Genomic DNA, 21,207 nt, shown 5'->3' with positions numbered 1-21,207 from the left:
AACCCTCCAGGAATCTCACTTCTTAGGGAGGAAAATATTATTACAAGACAACTCAAAGCAGCAGGCAATACTTTAACATGAAACATGCATTAATACACAGATTTACATATTCCTATTTTAAATATTTCTTCACAATTTAATTTATCATAATAAAAATGAAAGGAGGCTATGTGTATGTGGGAAAATTAGACTTTTATATAAATAAGTCAAATGCCAAAACATTCAATTAATTTTTCCCACAGACTAAGTCTACCACAAAACTCTCATTTTTAATCAATTATTCCTTGCTGAAAGACCCTATTTTCTTTTCTTCCCTTCATCTATCTAAGTTCCTGATTCCTTCAAAGAACATATAGAATAATCACAAAACCTAAATACTCTTTCAATCAACCCTTGCTGTAGGTAGCTCAACTCTTCCTGCCAATTTGCATTGTCAATAGATTTGCAGAATATTTCATGTTTAGATGCCAGATAAATTTGTAAGAAAACTCTGTCATGCCTTTCACCAGGGAAAACTACTGCATACTTTAGAATTCAATATGCACAGGTATGATTGATATGTGCCAGTGTGCTCATTTGAAAGGGAAGGTATCTCTTAATGACCTCAGAACCCTCCAGTACCTTCCCATGCTTGGGAAAATTTCTGAAATGCCCAGATTATGAGTTATGTTGATAGGTATCTGATGAAATATCTGAAAAAGCAATGGATTTAAGAAGAAGAGTAAAAGAGTATTTTGGATTCCCTGATATCCTGCTTGTTGAATGACTCTAGGACCCAAAAATGCCATCCTGTTATTGTTAAGGATGCTCACTCTCAGGCCTTTCAGGATCAAAGAAGCACCTGCCTGTCTCAATTGATGCCATAAATACCTTCTTAGCTCAAAAGCAATGGGTTTCACATTATTGTGTTTGTCAACATTTCAGGTAGTGCTGCATAGGAAGCAGGCTCCCAGGTAGTTCTAGAGATACGTAATTTCTAATAAAACATCTCAGGTATTTCTGATGTTGGTGGTCTGTCAGCACATGCTCAAATGGGCATGGCACCTGAATATGCAAAGATTTCCAGCAAGAAGGGATAAATCAGATTCATGAGAGGAGAAACATTAACATATTAGTTCAGACTTTTATGCTAAAAAATATATTACAAATAAAGGTGATGGTATAAATGACCATTTTGGAAGAAACTCTGCTTAAATAATATAAGTTTTTTGTCAACAAGCAAGTATTTTAAATTCTTGGGAAGCTCAAAGATCCGAGATCCTAGAGCAAAGTCTCATGAAATCTTAGGGTTTGGTTTCAAAACAATAAGAGAATCAAGAGTCACAGTTTTGTGTCAAATCTAATCAGATAATACTAACTGCAATGTGAATTATAAAATTGTTTTTAAATTGTGAGGTGCTAAAGAGCATAAATATCTAAAATTATTCAAACAAATTTGTATCTACATTTAAAAATTTAGACTACTGATTCTTTAAAAAGAATGGCTCATGCGAATCCATGTAACTGGTAAACATCACCCACACTTCTTGTAACTCATGGGTGCAGGCTGTTTGCTATGAAAATGGATCAAACCTACAAACGATGTGCTTTTTTACTTAGCACTAGCAAACATCACACATTAATATTAAAACATTTTCACCTACAGAGCTGAAACACAAAGTTGGCACAAGGTTACAATCTGTTTTGCTTTATTGCAGTACAATTTAGAAGTAACTGAGAATGTTTGCAGTCCTCAAGAGCCTCAGGCCTGCCCTAGGTCCTTGGTCCTTGGGAGGTTTGCACTTCCCAGAAATACTGGGTATGGCACCTCCCTTAAATTCTTCTCCCTATGGCAACACTTGTGACTCTACTCACAAAAGACTCTAAATATAGCTCAAGAGAACATATTCCCTCACTCTCTCACCTTGAGGAAACAAGTGTATGGCTGCAGGAACACTGTAACTTGAAAATTCAGGCCTCTACTCTGGACTTTTACTGGGTTATCATAGAAAGAAAGCTCTTATAGTGAAATGTCCTAAAAATGCTTTCAAACTATTTTTAACATTTATCTTTGGCAAAGTACTGCATAAACTAAGACTAATTTAGAGGCATTTTGGATATGAATTAGTAGGCAACTGCATGCAGAAAGGTATAAAAAGAGGACTTTAAGGTAACCTTTTGTTTATCTCAGAAGAGCATTAGCTGACTAGGACAAATAGATAATTAGAATCCCAACCCAGAGATGTGAAAACTATTGTGAACTTCTGAGGATAGCCACCACGCTTTTGAACCAACTCTCTCTCATAGCACAACAAGATGCTCCCTGGTCGGAAATGCTGAGAGTATAGCTAAGAACTAATTTTAATAGCTTCCATTCAATGGGAGAAGATTGGAAAAAGCCAACAATAAATTTTATTGGCAGTAAACAATTTTATCACTTTCAGGATTTATATTTAATTGTAATACTTTTGCATACATATTAGAGTGGCTCAACAAAAGATAAATAAGAACATAATTATAATTACCATATTTCCCCATGTATAAGATGCTTCCATGTATAAGACACACTTTAATTTGGGGGCCCAAAATTTGAAAAAAATTGTATTAAAATTATTGAAGTCAAGTTTTATTCATCATAAAATTCATACAGTTCCTCATCATTGTCAAGACTCACATCCATTAGCTTCTCCTAATCTGTGTCTGATGACGAATCACTGTCTTTAACAATGAGTGCAAAAGCAAGCACAAAAAAGCAGATTTACAAGTAAAAAATCTACAACCACTGTATAAGATGCACCCAGTTTTTAGACCCCAAAATTTTTGGAAAAGGGTGCGTCTAATACATGGGGAAATACAGTATCATAGGGAAGGGGGTAGGAGAGGTAGGAGAAGGTAAATGGTGGATAAATGATGGTGCAAGGAGACTTGACTTGGGGTGGTGAACACACAATACAATATACGTGTATTTTAGAATTGTACACCTGAGTTTGACCAGGCAGTGGTGCAGTGGATAAAGCGTTGGACTGGGATGCAGAGGGCCCAGGTTTGAAACCCCAAGGTTGCTGGCTTGAGCAAGGGGTCACTCGCTCTGCTGTAGCCCCCCTGGTCAAGGCACATATGAGAAAGCAATAAATGAACAACTAAGGAGACTAAGGAGCCACAATGAAGAATTGGTGCTTCTCATCTCTCTCCCTTTCTGTCTGTCTGTCCCTCTCTCTGTCTCTCTCCCTATTTCTTTCACAAAAAAATTGTACACCTGAAACCTACATAATTTTGTTAACCAATGTGACCCCAGTAAATTCAATAAAAGAATTTAAAAATAATAATTTTACAAGGGTACTTCTCACAAACAAATCTAATATAAATATCTAAAGAATCATCCTCTCCATGTCAGTGAATACAATATAAAATATATTTTAATAAGTATTCTCAGTAATTTACTATTAACTTTCATGATTTCATTATAAAACACAACTGAGAAAGAAAAATCTTTATGTTGATTATATAGTAGTTTAAAATAGAAAATGGTTGGGATAAAAGAAAGAATTAACAGACTAAACATCCCTTATAAAATCAGAATTTATAAAGCTCTAGACCAAGGGTCTCAAACTCGCGGCCGTGCGGCCCGCTCACCAATTTTGTGCGGCCGGCAGGCTAATCAAACTTCGTGGATTAATCTGCGGGCCAGTCTGCGGGCCGCACAAAATTGGTGGGCGGGCCGTGAGTTTGAGACCCCTGCTCTAGACAATGTCAAAGATATGCAGGATCCTTAATCAGGTTCTGCATAGCAATGCTCAGATGAAGTGAAGTGATCTTATTATTGCTATAAGAGAGTGAGGGAGTTGGGACAGAACATCCAGTCTGCCACGGTATTTCTCACAAAAGATTTCTAAGTCATTCCTTCTCTATTTCATCCATGAGAGGTCAGTACATTGCACATTTAATCAACCAGCTATCAAAGTAGGAAAAGCAGCTCCTCATCTAGCCCAGGTGAGTTGGTACTGTTGCTTTTTAGGCACATCACACTCCTTACTATCTCTACAATGAATGAAGAAATGACCAACACATAATGTGCAAGAGATACTTTAAGTAAGAGACAGGAGAGCCATCCAGAAGAAACAGAATTTCTAGTAAAATCCATGATAAAAGAAGTCCCAGAAGGTGCCAATTACTATGACTCAGTTTGCAAACATTGTGAAGGAGTTTTAACCATGCTATCAGTCCTTTCAGGACTGTTTCCAACAGGGCTCAGAAACAAAAATAATGTGGAAGCATGGGTTTGGGTGTTCTCATAATCTCCTCCTTCCAGAGCCATTGATTTCTCACTGGCTCCTGTACTATATTTACAGCTTCCTTGACATATCTCAAATTTATAAATGCTGAAACAAGTTGATAAAAATATCTTTATTAATTTTTTTAACTGATACATTCATCAAATATGTAGTAAGCACTAATGATGACTATTCAACAATAACAAAACACTTAAGCATGATGTTTATAATCTCCAGATATATGCCCTTATCCTTTTTGTTAATAGAATACTAATATTTTAAAAGAAATAACTTGTATCTTACTCCTTAACAAAATTTGCAAACTAAATTGTCAATATCTGCTCCTGTTAAGGTTTTGTAAGTTATTGAACTCTTAATGGAACTGCCTATGACAGAAGTTTTTTAAATATGCTACACAGGCTAAGCAAATATGCTATGATATTAATATTGCAGTAAATTGGCATGTGTTCTGCATAATTAAATTTTTCAGGAAAGTGGCAACTAAATAAATAAATCAGTGCAGGAACTACTCAGGGCCAGAAATATGATGATGATGATAATTTATCTCTGGAAATTTTTTGGATAGGAACAAATTTTCTAAATAATTTTCATGTATTTTGAATATTTCAAACAAGATGCATTGGTCCATATTCCAGTGATATATATTGCAATACCTTTATAAATTTTTAAAATTGTACTCAAAGCATGTTAATAGCATTAAACATCCAAATCCAGTGCTTTTTATATTTCCTCTTGCATATTCCAAATTTTCAGTTTCCATCAATAGTAAGCTAACAACTTCAGTAAGAGTTCTTCCATTATCTAGCTGCCAGTTCCACTCCTTCTCAAATCTCTGCATTACCCGAGATGTAGCATGAGCATTACTATTTTATAGTTCTCCTGCCATAAAGCCACCCTCTAGTTTACATTTTTTTAATTCTTACTCTCCTACCTAAAGTCTTTAATGGATTTCCACTGTAAATTTTTATTCTTCTAATGTTATTCCCTATATCATGTGTTCCATAATCTTTCTAAGCCACATTAATTCTTTACTTCCTAGTGCTTTCACAATATTTTATTCTTAGCACTTATATACTGAATTTAGTGCAATGTCTACAGTGACTTTTCCCTGCTAAAATGTGAATTCATTGAAACAAGGAATGAATCTTGTTCAGTTTTATATCTCCCAATCTAACAATGCTTTATTAGATAAAAACAAGCAAACAAAAACATAAATGCCAGTGTTCAACAACAAAAAAACCTAGGCATTTTAGTCACTACTTTCAAAATTCAAGTCAAAACACAATGATATTTGCAAGGCAATCAATTAATTGATTTCATATATGCCAACAATGAAAATTAGCATATGTAAGTGCAGAAGCTGTGCCTTTTCCTATAGAAACATATGTCATTTTTAAAATCAGAGAATAATATTACCAAAACCTATATACATCAAAGACATTGATCTGTGCACCTGGATAGAGAGAAATAACATGTTTTGGTATTGGAAAGTTCACATTTAAAAACACAATTTTTTAAAAATTAATTTATAAATCCAATGCATATCCAGTCAAAACCAAAACAGGATTTTTCTGGGCTTTGTCAAACTGACTCTAAAAATTATATTTAAGACACAACATGTAAGAATTTGAACAAAACTGGCCTGTGGTGGTGCAGTGGATGGAACATCACCAGGAGTGCTGAGGATACCAGTTTGAAACCCTGGGCTTGCCCGGTCAGGGCACATACAACAAGCAATCAATGAACAACTAAAATGGCGCAACTGTGAGTTGATGCTTCTCACCCCGCTCCACCCCAATCTCTCCCCTCTCTCTGTACAGTCAATAAACAAAATCTAAAGAAAAAAAACCTCAGAATCAAGTTTAAAAAACGATGAGAAAATTTTGTCAATCACACATACTATATAATGCTAGATTAATTAGAATAATATAGCACTAGTACCAAAAATACAGAGACCAATTAAACAGAATCAAATCAGTTCCCTAAAACATGAGCATTCATGTTAAGGTAAAGCTATCATTTCAAATTTGTGAATAAGAGAGGCCTTTAAAATACATAACTGTACTAATGTTGAAGAAAATTAGGCTCCAATTTCTTTTATACATAAAAATGGATTAGAGAAGGCAAGACTGAAGAGAAAAAAGTGAAAACAAAGTAGTCTCTAAAGAAATTAAAGGAATATTTCCAAAATCTTTGAACAGAAAAGGTGTTCTATATGAGATAGAACCAGCAAACCAGAAAGCTTTAAAAAAAAATAACATGACATATAAATTAAATTTTTGAATGCTGAAATACACCACAAAAAAAGTGAATATAATATTTAGAGAAAATACTGTAAAAAGTACATGCTACAAAAAAGATTATCCAAAAATAATTCAAAATATATAATAGGAAAAATACTTTACCCATTTTCTACTTGATTTATATATTTCTTTTTTTAACCAGGTAACAATTCACACAAAAAAATGCAAATTGCAAATAGATATATAGAAAAGATGCACAAGCTAATTTAACTAGTATTGTACAGCTTCAAAAGATTATTTTTGCTGCAAGACTTTCGGTTTATGGGAATTGAACCCACTCATACATACTTGATAGAGGGTTAAATTGGGAAAGTCTTTGGAATACAATTTGTAACATTTATTAAAAATTTTATGCTCTTTGAACAAAATATTGCATGGTCAGGAATCCATCCTATAAATATAAATATATGCAAAACAAAAGACTGCTAAGGATACTCACTGCAGTCATGATTGTTATAATGAAAAATCAGAAACAATGGAACAAACCTCCCCAGACTTTTTTTTTATAAACAAGTCAGAGAACAGAATGCATTTCTGTTCATGTAAAAAAATAACAAACTGTATGAAAATATAAAGAAAAATTGCTGGATTGAAACAGAGCAAATAATAATTTTACATGTGAGGAGGATAAAGTGTTGGCAAGGGAGAGGAGAAAAATAAAATTTTCACATTGTATTTCTCTTTTGTATTAATGTTGCACAATTAGAATGCATTCATATGGTATTTCTATTTTAAAAACAACCATTAAACAATATCTAGAATAAGTTTATTGAATTGCACAAAACAATAGCTTGAACATTTATCATTTGAATACCAAATAATTAATCATCAATTCATGCAACAAATATATATTGGCAGAACCCTGTACCAGAGTTTAAGTTAGGCAGTAGTAACACAAGAATGAGACAAAGCCCTGTCTTTAAGATCAACCAAAAATTATCAGGGACCCAGAAAGGTAAGTCGTTCAGCACAAACAAAGGTCTTCAGGATGTCACCTCACTCTCACTAGGGATAACAGGTAAGACTCAGTTAAGGAAATGCAAATAAAATGTTTGTTATTTTTTTTTAAGGGACTAGTAATATTCTTGACAGACAAGTGAGATGAGGGTGGAGAGAAATTTTATATAATAGGCAAAGTCACTAGACTTGGGCTCTTAAGTTGTGCCACTATTTGGGGTTGAATCTCAACCTCTACCCCTCACTTAAAGCTGTGTAACCTGAGCTAAGTGATCAAACCCCTCTTAACCCCTATGTCTCAGCTGTCAAATGGCTGAAGTAGTCAAACCTCTTCCATGGGTTTATGAAAAAAATTGAACAAGGCCATTTATAAAATCCTTAGAACAATACCTGGAATACATGTTTTAATAAATATTTGCTGCTATTTCTTACTTGTTACATGAGAAACTAAAGAGAACATGAAACTGAAAGAAGGTTGATACCGATTAGTAGCAACACTATGAAATATTTACTAGAATATAGTAAAATATGAATAATTGTTCACCAAGGAAGTTCAGGGCACTTATCTGAATATATCTGATTTTGTATTTCTTTACTTGCATCCTAATGGGAAAATAATCATAAATTAAATAAAATATTCCATTTAAAGATAACTTTGCCCTGGCTGGTTGGCTCAGTGATAGATCATCCACCTGGCATGTATATGTCCTGGCTTCGATTCCCGGCCAGAACACACAGGAGAAGCACCCATTTGCTTCTCTACTCTTCCCTCTCTCCTTTCTCTCTATCTCTCTCTTCCCCTCCCATAGTCAAGCCTCCATTGGAGCAAAGTTGACCCTGGCGCTGAGGATGGCTCTGTGGCCTCCACCTCAGGCACTAGAATGGCTCCGGTTTGCAAAGGAGCAAGGACTCAGATGGGCAGAGCATCACCCACTTATGAGCATGCCGGGTGGATCTCGATAGGGCACATATGGAATTCTGTCTGCCTCCCCACTTCTCACTTCAAAAAAATTCAGAAAAAAAAATTAAAACTGTAGTTGGATGGGTTAATTCAAAATATTAAAAGGTATGAGTTTCTTTTAGTAGTCTTAAAATTGAGTAAATAGCTTGGGTTTATAAATATTATTTCCAAGGAACTTTATTAATGTAAAAATAAAAAATATGGCATTTAATGACTATTTAAAAGAATTACTGATTTTAATATTATAAATCTAATTATAAAAATAACACAAATATTAGAAATAAAACTAATGACTTTTGTGACAAGATTAATATATATTTTGTCCAGAACATATTTACCTTATGGAATATTTACCTTCATCTTGTAGCAAAAGTTTTTCATAATAAATTAGATTTAAAAAACATTATATAAAGATGTACTAATATATTTCAAGAAAAAAATTGCTGAAGCTTGAAGGTATTTTCCATCAAAGTTCAAATATAGCACAATGATTATTTTGTAGAGTTCATTAACAAAATTGAAGAGATTATTAATCTCCAGAGTGTTAAATTGAATTTGCAGCAAAAATTGATCAAACTTCTCCTGACTCAAGAATATCCTATGGCTATGATTGCTCAAGAGTTTGGGACACTATTTTAATTCATCTTCAAACACAGAGAATGTATGTTAGAAATTCTTTTTAAAAGACATTATTCAAAACATACATACTATTTAACTATTATAATAAGTCTTATAGACATAAGTTTTATTGTGCAGCTGCACAGGAAAACATACCTGGCTAAGCTGAAGGCATCATCAATCAAGCCTGCTCGGTTACTGACAGAGAGAACCTATGAGGTCAACCAAAAAAAAAAAAAAAGAGAGAGAGAGAGAGAGAAAAGGAACCACTTAGGATTAAAATGGCAGGTTAACATATTAAAATCGGTCTTTGATGAGTAAATCCAGTTTACCTCATGGTTCCTGATTAATTGATCAATTAATAATCTCCAATTTCTTAAATCATAGTTGACTCTAAAATAGCCAGTTTGATTGATGTTCCCAAGCAACCAGCTTCCTTTGTCCAAAGAAGTTATTCTGTGGTGCTCTGAAAATAGCATATTTGGGGGTAGAATAGATGTTAAATTTTAAGAGTTAAAATGGTATGTTTTCTTAATATCAGATATCACAATATGAATAATTTAAAAAGAACACTTGAGAACATTATACTGAATGAAATAAGTAAATCAGAAAAAGCTAAGAACTGTATGATTTCATACATAGGTGGGATATAAAACTGAGACTCATGGACATAGATAAGAATAAAGTGGTTACTAGAGGGATGGGGACATAGGGGGAAAACATGAAGAAGAAGGGAGGGGGAAAGGTGTAAAGAGGGACAAATATAAGGTGACAGAAAATGATTTAACTTTGGGTGATAGGTATACAACATAATCAACAGTTCAAATGCTGTAGAAATGTTTACCTGAAACCTATGTCCTCTTATTGATCAATGTCACCAAATTAAAGTTAATTTTTAAAATAAAATTTAAAAAAAGAGAGAACATCATCCTAAATACCTAATTAAAATCTTTTTAATCAATTAATCACTATATCTAGAATTTGCTAGAAAATCTTTAGTTGGTTATTCATTACCTCAATTAATTTTTTTAATAATTAACACTTTTGTTTTTTATAAAACCCCATTACCTATTCCTAACTTGTTTTTTTCTCAGAATAAATGTAGCCAAGAACTACATTACCATATTGTAGACTTCTAGTTTGTGTGTATATGGATATGTGGCTAGAATAAAAGAAAATGTTTTAGGTGCATATCTTACTTATTTTATTCAGTAAAAAATTACCAGAACTCATTTATTTGAAAATCACTGCTGTTCCTTGCATTTTTTCTTGTGCTTTCTTGGAAATACTAATAAATAACAAACTTTGCATCATCATCAATAATGTTGGAAAAAGGAACCTCATTTGTTTAAGACTAATATTACTACATATAATTAGAACAAGATAGTAAATTCAGCTTATTAAAATCATTTTGGAAAATGATAACTTGGTTATATTCTCTAGTAATTCAATTAAAGCAAGCCAACAAAAGCAACATTATAACCATTATAACTTACATATTAACTGTCAAATACAAAGAAAGAACTTCATTCGCTTTTAATGTCAGCTTTTATTGACTTCACAGAATCTTAGGTCACAATTCTAATCATCAGGGTTCATGCTTCATAGAAGTTCCATAATGTATGAAGTTTACTTAAGATTTATATTTTATACAAATGTGTGTGAGTGTATATGCATGCACACATGCCCACACCACTGGTCTAATTTCTATAATTAAAATGCATCATAGGAACTACTTGTGTCAAGCCTGAGTAAGAAGCACAAACTCCAATTCCCATTCTATTATCAAGCTTTTTACATCTGACTACAAAACAGGTTTTATTTATTTTTTTAAACACTGAATTTCCAAAGTACTCTCTCTGAAGTAGAATTCCACAAAATAAGGGGGTATACCACAAAAATTATTGGGTGAACATCAATGACCTTTAATTGCTTAGGTCTAGAATGGAAACAAATCCAATACATGTTACATATTACCAATTTTTAAAAATCTACAGTAAGATAAAAAAGTTCTCAAACTTAAGCATATAGTGAACATAAAAATCTAGTCTTTATTGCTTCAAATAGCACTTCAAATTCTTCCCACATTTATAAATAGTATCTGTTGGAACAGATAAAAAATGATGCTGAGATACATTAATTGAATTGTCCAAGAAAGCTGGAAATGGTCCATTTCAAGTCTCTTGACTTTTGTGTCCATTTTACTAAATTTCACCATATTGAGACAAGATGGTATAAATTTTTCACTATAATATGACAGACATTTTTTCACATTCTTATACAGATTCAAAAGGAGAAAAGGGGCATTGAAAACAAGAATTAGAACAAGATTAGAAAATTTGAATTCTAGTTCTAGTTTTCCTGTATAAAATTGCTTAAATATAAGCCAGTGATTCTCTGGTTCACAATTTCCTTACCTAAGTGCCAGATGATGGCATTTAAGGTCCCTTTTAATTCTATGATTTAGAAGAAGGGGTTATTTCTTCTTATTTTGAAACTTTACTGAGATTAATTCATGGCACTTGGGAAAATAAATCTATTAGCTATTGCTCTAAAATATTAATAACTTCCCAAGTTTCTGATACTTTGAATAGTTTTCAAAATTTAATGTGTTTATCCACACAATTTCTGTGAAGCTTTAGAATGTGACTATTTTACAATTGTAAATATAAAAAGAATTAAAAAATATGGCATTCTTAAAAACTAAAATAATCTCATAAAAAAGATTTCAATTAATTGTGTGTGAATTCACTGAAGAAAAATAAAAATGAAAAGATTAAGTATAATATTAAATTCTTAACTAAAACCTGAAGGTAATTACGGTTTGTGAAAATTTTTATGCATGCCTTTTTGTTGTTTTTGTTTTGTTGTTTTTGGGGGGATATTTTTTATTAAGTGAGGAGCTAGGAGGCAAAGATAGACTCCCACATGCACCCCTAATGGGATCCACCTGGCAAGGCCCCTACCAGGTGATGCTCTGACCTCTGGACTGCTGCTCCATTGCTAGGCAACCAATCTATTTTAGCGCCTGAGGTGAAGACATGTAGCCATCTTCAGTGCCCATGGCAAACTTGCTCATTTGAGTCATGGCTGTGAAAGGGAAAGGGGGTAGGAGTGGAGAGGCAGATGGTTGCCTCTTATGTGTGCCTTGACCAGAATTGAACCCAAGACTTCCACAACCCAGGCCAATGCCCTACCTCTGAGCCAACTGGCCAGGGCCCAGAATATTTTCTTAATATTTTTATGGATAAATACGTTTCATTGACATTGATTGACTATATATAAAAGAAAGAAAAGAGAAGCTATAATTTAGTATAAAAGAAGACAAAAATTGGCCCTGGCTTGCTGTCTCAGTGGCGGAGTGTCAATCAAGCATGTGGAAGTACCAGGTTCAATTCCCATCAGGGCACACAAGAGAAGTGACCATCTGCCTGCAGGTGGTGGCGCAGTGGATAGAGTGTTAGGCTGAGACATGGAGGACCCAGGTTCGAGACCCTAAGGTCACCAGCTTGAGCTCAGGCTTATCTGGTTTGAGCAAGGCTCACCAGCTTAAGCCCAAGGTTGCTGGCTTGAGCAAGGGGTCACTCAGTCTGCTGTAGCCCCTCAGTCAAGGCTCATATGAGGAAGCAATCAATGAACAACTAAGGTGCCACAATGAAGAATTGATGCTTCTCATCTCTCTCCCTTCCTGTTTGTCTGTCCCTATCTGTGCCTCTCTCTGACTCTTTCTGTCTCTGTCACAAAAAAAGAGAAGTGACCATCTGCTTCTCCTCCCCCCCCTCTTTCTTTGTCTCCCTTTTCCTCTCCCACAGCCATGGTTCAATTGATTTGACTGCGTTGGCCCCAGGTGCTGAGGATGGCTTCATGAAGCCTCCACCTCAGGTGCTAAAAGTAGCTCAACTGCAAGTATCTGCCCAAATGGGCAGAGCACTGGCCCCAGCTAGGGGTCACTAGGTGGATCCTGGTTGGAGTGCATGCAGGAGTCCACCTCTCTATCTCCCCTCCTCTCACTTAAATTTTAAAAAAAGAAAGAAAGAAAAGAAGACAAGACTTGATAATCCTTTTTCTTCTAATCTTTTCCTGATGTCAGTTTTCTTTTTCATCATCAAATTGAGGAACTTCAAAAGAAAAGTAAGTACAGTTTGAATAAGACTGAACAGGAAAACAGAAAGGCTGATTTTCTTTTAGGTCCTTCTTAGAAATTTCAAGATTTATATATTTATAAAGACTATAAAAAACATTTACTAATATGGATATTCCCCACAAATCCCTCAAAATTTTAAGTGAAACAATGTTTTATCAACCAGAAAACTCTGCTATGATTTAAAGGAAAATGATACCTTTTATTCTGTAGGTTGAACACTGTACAACTTCGGGGTGAGGGACTGTGCCATTAATATCACTGTCTATTTAAATATCTCTCAGAGTTATATTCGACTCAAACTATGAATGTGTATAACAACTATCTGTATTAATGTAGAAGGTATTTTAGACAAATATATGATTTTAACTATCATGTTGTGATTCCTGACTAATATTGAAAGACTATAAATGAAAACAACTTCTCATATTCAACAATCTGTGGCTATTGGTCAAGAAAAGTTGTGACACCATTCTGGATACTTTGTATGGAATAAAAAGACACCATGGGAGGGAGGGAGGGAGAGAGTTAGGGGGAGGGGGAGGGGCACAGAGAACTAGATAGAGGGTGACGGAGGACAATCTGACTTTGGGCGAGGGGTTTGCAACATAATTTGATGACAAAATAACCTAGACATGTTTTCTTTGAATATATGTACCCTGATTTATTAATGTCATCCCATTACCATTAATAAAAATTTATTAAAAAAAAAAAAAAGACACCATGAATAATGGCATGGAAGTAACTAGAGAGTTAGAGGAAACAGACCTGGAAAAAGTATCCAAAAAGAATCTAACTTGCTCAGAATTTCAACACTGTCTGAAAGTTAATTTGGGGGCTGATTCTGATGTTTGATCAATATATTTGTGTACTTCTAATTTTCCCATTTCCATTCTACCTTTCAACAAGAAATGTTTTACTTTATTTCTAAAACCTACCCTTTTTCATGTTCCTAGCAATCATATAAAGGGATGACTTCATTCTAATAGTTGAATTGTTACAATAACAACCCACTGCTTTTACTCATCATTTCATAACAAATTATGTAGATAAATAAAAGAACTACATGGAGCAAAAAGAGAAGCATAAAGACAAGCAATACTGTAAATGTGGATTCAGAATCATCATATAAATACTCCAAGAAATGAAAATAATAGATAATAAAAAATTTAAAAGGAGAAATACCAATAAGTTCTAAAATAAACATTTTAATGTATCACGTATGAATCTTTATACACTATATATACATATATATATGAAGGTATATATTTTCATAATGTGATTATGTGTTAAAAATACAATAACATGAAAATTTGAATAGAAATCCAACTAGAAATATGTGTTTATATTTCTAATAAACAAATTAGATTCAGCTGTAAGAACCTTTTTTATGTATGTGTGTATGTATTTTGAACACTTATGTTGTTGTTTATTCCTTTATACCACTTATTTTTTTTAAAAAAAAAACTGTGTTTGTTTAAAATGCTGCCTATGAAATAGCAAGATGACTTCAATTGGCAGAACATTTGAAAGGAGTAAGAAAAACAAAATGTCGGCATACTTGACCATCTAAATCTATATATATTATAAAAAGGACATTTGACTTTTTCTTCAATTAATGGAAAACAAGTAATAGAGACCTATTTGTCACTCTAGCATAAAGAATTTCAACTGAATTCAATTAATAGCTTTCTGACAGTGAGTGGAAATAGGTTGCTATCTTATTTGAAGATATTTAGAAACAGAATAGAATCTCATCTTTCTCTGCCCCATGAGAGTTGATCCCACCTTGGGATAGTTTAGTGACTGATCAACATCCCTCTGTTAAAACCCTATAATTATCTAATTTTATGGAGAATATTGCCTCTCCAATTCTTTAAACGCCAGTCTGGTAAAGAGAAGATAACAGGAAAATGCAATTCTAAATGTGGCCTGTATTTCAGTATTTGGTATACTGTTCTATTGGGAGTTCTGATTATAATTTAATTACATTTGGGATTATCAAATGATACACTTTGAAACAGCTAAAATTAGTACTACAAATACTTTTAAATTTTCTATTTACCATCAAAGACAAAAAATTTAATAATTATGTAGGTCAACCAAAATCAGACTATGTAGACATTATACTATATTATATTTAATTTTGTAGAAGTGCTTATCATTTCTCTATATTCTTTTCTAATGTGTCTTTATTCACACAGAGTTTAAGTTGCTAAACAATTATCTAAAACCAAAGAGTTCCCTTGGAGGGAGAATATATATTTTACCTGATTTGTTAGACACCCAAATAATTACTTCAGAAGACACATGACTTCTATTTCCTACCACAATAGTTAATGGAATCTGCCACAGGTAACTGCAAAATAAGAGAAGCTTTAAGAATGAAAATGGTTATAACAAATAAATAAACAACATGTACTATGAATCTTCTTTGTGATTTTTATTATTCTCTTTAAGGAAACTGAAAAAATTCCTCAGTTATAAAAGTAAAAAATAAGTCAAAAAGATTAATTCAATCTTTCAATGCCACTAAGTAGACTTGGCCTCTTAAGAGTTTAATTTTAATTCAATAGGACTGCCAACAAAACAATTTATATGGGGGGAAAAATAGCCTGACTTGCATTTCATATTAGGAATAAAAAGTACATAAAACCTATAAATCTGAGTCACACCATATATAATATATATATATTAATATTTTTTAAGACTTTATTCATTATAGAAGAGAGAGAGAGAGAGAGGAAGGGAGGGAGAAAGAGAAAGAAGGTGGTAGAAACAGGAAGCATCAACTCCCACATGTGTCTTGACAGGTCAAGCCCAGGGTTTCAAACCAGCGACCTCAGCGTTTCAGGTCATTGCTTTATCCACTTGTGCCACCACAGGTCAGGCACTACACCATATATTTATTAAAGTCTAAAAATAACTCCTACTTGTTTCTATATTGGATTAAAAGACATTTTAGTGGTTTCATGCATTTACATTTCAATGTTCTTATTTATCTAACTATTTTAAAAAATACTATTATCATATTTTCACAGAAAGTTTAATGTAGCACACCTAAAGCAGAGTAACTGGAAAGCAAAACTAATCTGATATCCCTAAAATCCAGATCAATACAAAGAACACTGTAGGACACACTCAATGCTCTGTTTTCTGGAAATGGATTTCCAGATTGACCTGTAAAATCATCCACCAACAGGCAGAGATCAGTCATGAGTCTTGACTACTAAAGAGAAACATTTTATACACTTTGACTTTTTATAGGATGGAAATTAAGGTCCACACTTGTACATAGAGTAATATCAATTTAATCTCAGATGAGTAGACAGAGACATGTTAGATGGGTTTACAATAAGTTTGGTGACCACATCTTGTTTCTTTTACTAAAATATAGCCATATTATTCTGACCTATCATTGCATCATTAGCAATAGAGGGAGCTAACAATATCCAGCATTGAAAAATATGTATTTTTTATTTTTAATTAAATTTATTGGGTTGACATTGGTTAGTAAAATAATACAGGTTTCAAATGTACAATTCTATGATACATGATCTGTATATTGCATTGTATGCCCACCACCCTAATCAAATCTTCTTCCATCTCCATATATTTGGTCTCCTTTACCCTTTCCTACCCTCCTTCCCCCTAGTAACCAAAATACTGTGGTCTGTGTCTATAAGGGTTGTTTTTTATTATTATTTTTGAGAGAGAGAGAGAGAGAGAGAGAGAGAGAGAGAGAGAAACATTGATCTGTTCCTGTATGTGATGTGCCCCGACTGGGAATCAAACTGACAACCTCTGTACTTTGGGACGACACACTAACCAACCTAGCTATCTGGCCAGGGTGTCTATGAGTTTTTACTTGTTTGTTTTTCTTGATTGTTCATTTGTTGTTTCAGTTTTATATCCCACATATGAGTGAAATCACATTGTTCTTGACATTTTCTCTTACTCTTTTTTATTTTTAAAATGTAAACAGAGACACTGTATGAGCTCAATAAATGTGGAATAAATGGAGAACTGAGAATTTTTCAGGGAACATGCCTGAGGTTATAGAACTAAAAACATAATGAACATGCTTTGGGGGGGGGGTGAAAGACAAGGCATCTCCTCCAAATGTCATGTAGAGTTTGATTATTTTATCATTTCATTTTTCTTATTCACAAGGAACAGACCTCAGCAATAGTAACAAATCCAAATGGAAGATTGAAAGAAATTCATAATTTTAAACCTACTGCTATCTCCAATATAGAAATTCAAAATAATGTTTAAGATTCTAAATTATATTTTTAAACTATATGCTGTATTTAATCAGAGAAATATTTTTAAGTTTCAACTATGTAGAGACCTAATGTTATTCTGCAATGGACTCCTCAAAATTGGTTAGGAAATAATCTACAGTAGCCAAACACGTCTTGATATTTTAGGTAAAAGTGCATGAACACAACACATGTAAGATTTTTAACCAAAATCCCCAAGTTCATAACATATTATTAAGAATATATCACAAGTATTTGATGAATTTTCTATGATGAAAACACAGAGAATTTATTTAACAACCATTCTTTTTAAAGACTTTTTGTGATTAATTGAAATAATTAGTTAAGAAACAACACTGTCTGACTCTGGATCTGATCAGTAGTGGGATTCAAATAATTTAACAACTGGTTCCCTACCTTAATGACCACTTTAAGTATAAAAAAATAATATATGAAAAGGTAATTTATTATTTCATGCATTTAATACTTAAATTTAAGAAAAATAAGAGATACACAAAACAAGATTATGTTAGAAGAAAAAGTTTTAAAAAATTAATGAAATAATATTAAATAATACCTGACCAAAAAACCCCAATAAAACTGTTATTTAAAGTATTTCCATATTGCTTCTTGATTGGCGTCCTTACTCGCCATTTTTTTTCACCTATGGACGGGATACATATTACCACAGGTGCTTAGAATTCGCTGTTGCACAGATGAACATTAAAAAAGAGGAAGGAATGTAACTTTGAGATTCCCACATAGGGTGGCTGCCCAGGAGCCCACCTTAGAGAGAACCTGATTACAAGCGCCATTATAACAATCAGTTCACCAAACGCAACAATTAGATATCAGTTATGCCGAACCGGTGCAAACCGGCTGAACCCCACCACTGGATCTGAGTCTAAATTTAAATTATTCACATATTTTCATATCTGAGATCATGCAAAAGGCTGGGAATAAAAAGTATTCTATAAATTGCTGTTGAATTAGATTGAGGTAAAATAAAAGGGACCAAATAAGTCTATGTATAAGACAGAGATGAACTTTGTAAACTTGATTTTTTTAGTACACTTTCCCTATATCCAGTTGGATTAACTATGTAAACTGTGAACTCAAATAAGTGTCAGTTAAAGGGCAAGAAATATATAAAAATATAAAAAATCCTCAAGGATCAATATGTTGTTTTTATATCATGTCATAACATGTTGTGAAACATTATTTGCCACTAATTTAAACAAACTTATAGTCAGCATGTATTTAAACTGTATTCTTCTAAATAACAAAATTAAAAATTATGATAAAAGTTGGTATATTTGAGTTTTAGCAAAAATCTCTAAAGTATAGGAAAAATATTCATATCAATATCTTCATATTGCTTACAGAAATCCCACATTCATGTAGGAAGCGCCTAGATGGCAGGCATTGCATTGCATAGCTATTCAGATGCAAAAATGTTGACTCGAAGGTATTAGGATACAAACATTGGATATTTTATAAAACTTTAAAAATAGACATCTGCATTTTTCCTAAGAATGCTGTTATACTCTAGTTCAAGTATCTGTGTGTTTGTCTGTATATATACACACATACATACACATGCATACAACCAATATCTATACTTTTTCATAAATATCAAATAAAATTTACAAATTACTAAGCATCTCTGAAATTTGTATTCATTTCTGAATTGCTGTGCTACCACTACTAGATGTTATTTTTCATAACTTTTCAAACAAATATTTAGTCTCTTCACAAATTTTCACAGTAAATTATGTTCTTTTATGATTACAATTTAAAAAGTTGGAAAACCCTAACCATTATTGAGTGAAGAGCCCTGTGTAGTATGCTGTAAAGAAAGCTAAACTGTGTAAAGTATAGAACTGTTTAACCACTGAGCTAAACATAATAATGAAAGTAAACTGTACTAAAAAATAATAATAAAATAAAAAATAAAATAATGGGACTTAGTCTTAAAGAAAAATCTAAGACTACAGTGGGTTTTGTTTTAAAAGAGACTAAGAGAAAAGTACTTGGACTAACCAAACAGTGGCACAGTCAGTAGAGTGATGGCCTGGGACGCTGTGGACCCAGGTTTGAAACCCTGAGGTCACCGGCTTGAGCATGGGATCACAGACATGACTCCATGGTCCCTGGCTTGAGCCCAAGGTCACTGGTTTGAGCAAGGGGTCACTGGCTCAGCTGGAGATCCCCAGTCAAGGCACATATGAGAAAGCAATCAATGAACAACTAAGGTGTTGCAACTACGAGTTGATGCTTCTCATCTCTCTCCCTTTCTGTCTGTCTCTCCCTTTCTGTCTGTCTCTCTCTCTGTCTCTGTCTCTTGCTAAAAAAAAGAAGAAAATTACTTGTGAAGTTAGATTGTGGCCCAGTAGTTTAACTTAAATTTTGTCTTCTCATATTATGCAGGATTAAAAAAAAAATCAGAAAAATTTTATTTCAAAAGACTTCCAAGATATTATTTTTTTAACAGTCCCTGGGTCTACATCTCTTCATTAGTAATTCACATTTTTATATACCAATGTTTATTCTGATGATTATGTTAAAAGTAAAAACAATATGTATACATTTAGTTTGAATGAGAAATCTTTTTTAAAAATAGTACAGATATTAGTAAAGCATTAGTGTAGAGGCCAAACTGCTATCCAAAAGCTATATACAAATTCACACTTCACAAATACTTAAATTCCAGCAAATATTTTACTCACTTGTACATATCAACTAACTTTGTACAACTATTGTTTATGTAGATATCTTTCTTTTCTGTGCTGCACTATACCTACTACAAATTTAAAATATAATTACTATGTACATTAAAACTGTTCTAGGTATGCCTGTTCTGTGGTGGTGCAATAGATAAAGCATCGACCTTGGAACACTGAGATCACTGGTTTGAAACCCTGGGCATGCCCAGTCAAGGCATAATGGGAGTTGATGTTTCCTGCTTTTCCCCCACTTCTCTCTCGCTCGCTCTCTCTTTCTCCTCTCTAAAATGAATAAAGTCTTTAAAAAAACTATTCTAGGCATGCTGTAGTGATATTCTAGTGTCCTCTACAAAACTCAAGACAAAGAATTGATTATACTGGCTCTGAAAATATCCACAATTCATATGTTTTCTGGCATAGATTGATATTATGTGTCATTATATCAAATGTTTGCATTGTATAATAAGGGTCTAGAAAGGCTATATATAAGAGCAGATAAAATTAGTAATAAAACTTTGACCACGATGTTATAGTAAATTAAATGATCAATAAAATAAAACTGATTACTAAATTTTCAATTGCAAGCCCTATTGTTTCAAAATAGAATTTTTAAGATTAATGGGATGCCATGTATTATGTTACTCTAAATATCTTATAGCCCAAGTTTTCAAGGCTCTAAAATCATCTATATGATTTTCTAACACAAACAAAACTTTACAGATTTTCCATACTTAGAGCCTAGGAGAAATTTTTCCTTGAAATAGTCAGACTTGTGGCTGATACATCTAAGGCATGCTATAGATTGACGGGGTATTTTTGTTCAAAATTCATCCTGTCACCTGCGAGTCTTTTATGCTTTTCAGTATCAGTGACGCTTGTATCAGATTGATCATTCTCAAAGGCATAGCTGAATCTCTCTAACTTTACCATAGTCAAGTAATTTTTATGTACTTTTGCAAAGCCCA

The 21,207-nt window shown here is 33.2% G+C and overlaps 1 protein-coding gene across 1 annotated transcript in view; it reads right to left on the bottom strand.

Moving 5' to 3' along the window:
- Positions 1-21,207, bottom strand: part of TRHDE (thyrotropin releasing hormone degrading enzyme) — a 442,374-nt gene that overhangs the window by 99,465 nt on the left and 321,702 nt on the right. The window contains exons 10-12 of the mRNA XM_066254840.1: positions 15,522-15,610; positions 9,443-9,576; positions 9,267-9,322 (exon numbers count right to left, since the gene is read on the bottom strand). Coding sequence (XP_066110937.1) covers positions 9,267-9,322; positions 9,443-9,576; positions 15,522-15,610 — 279 coding nt within the window. The remainder of the gene's footprint in view (positions 1-9,266; positions 9,323-9,442; positions 9,577-15,521; positions 15,611-21,207) is intronic.

The sequence above is a fragment of the Saccopteryx bilineata genome, chromosome 2, assembly GCF_036850765.1.
Source record: "Saccopteryx bilineata isolate mSacBil1 chromosome 2, mSacBil1_pri_phased_curated, whole genome shotgun sequence".
In the NCBI taxonomy this organism is placed as follows: Eukaryota; Metazoa; Chordata; class Mammalia; order Chiroptera; family Emballonuridae; genus Saccopteryx; species Saccopteryx bilineata.
This window is presented reverse-complemented; position numbering and strand designations above follow the sequence as displayed.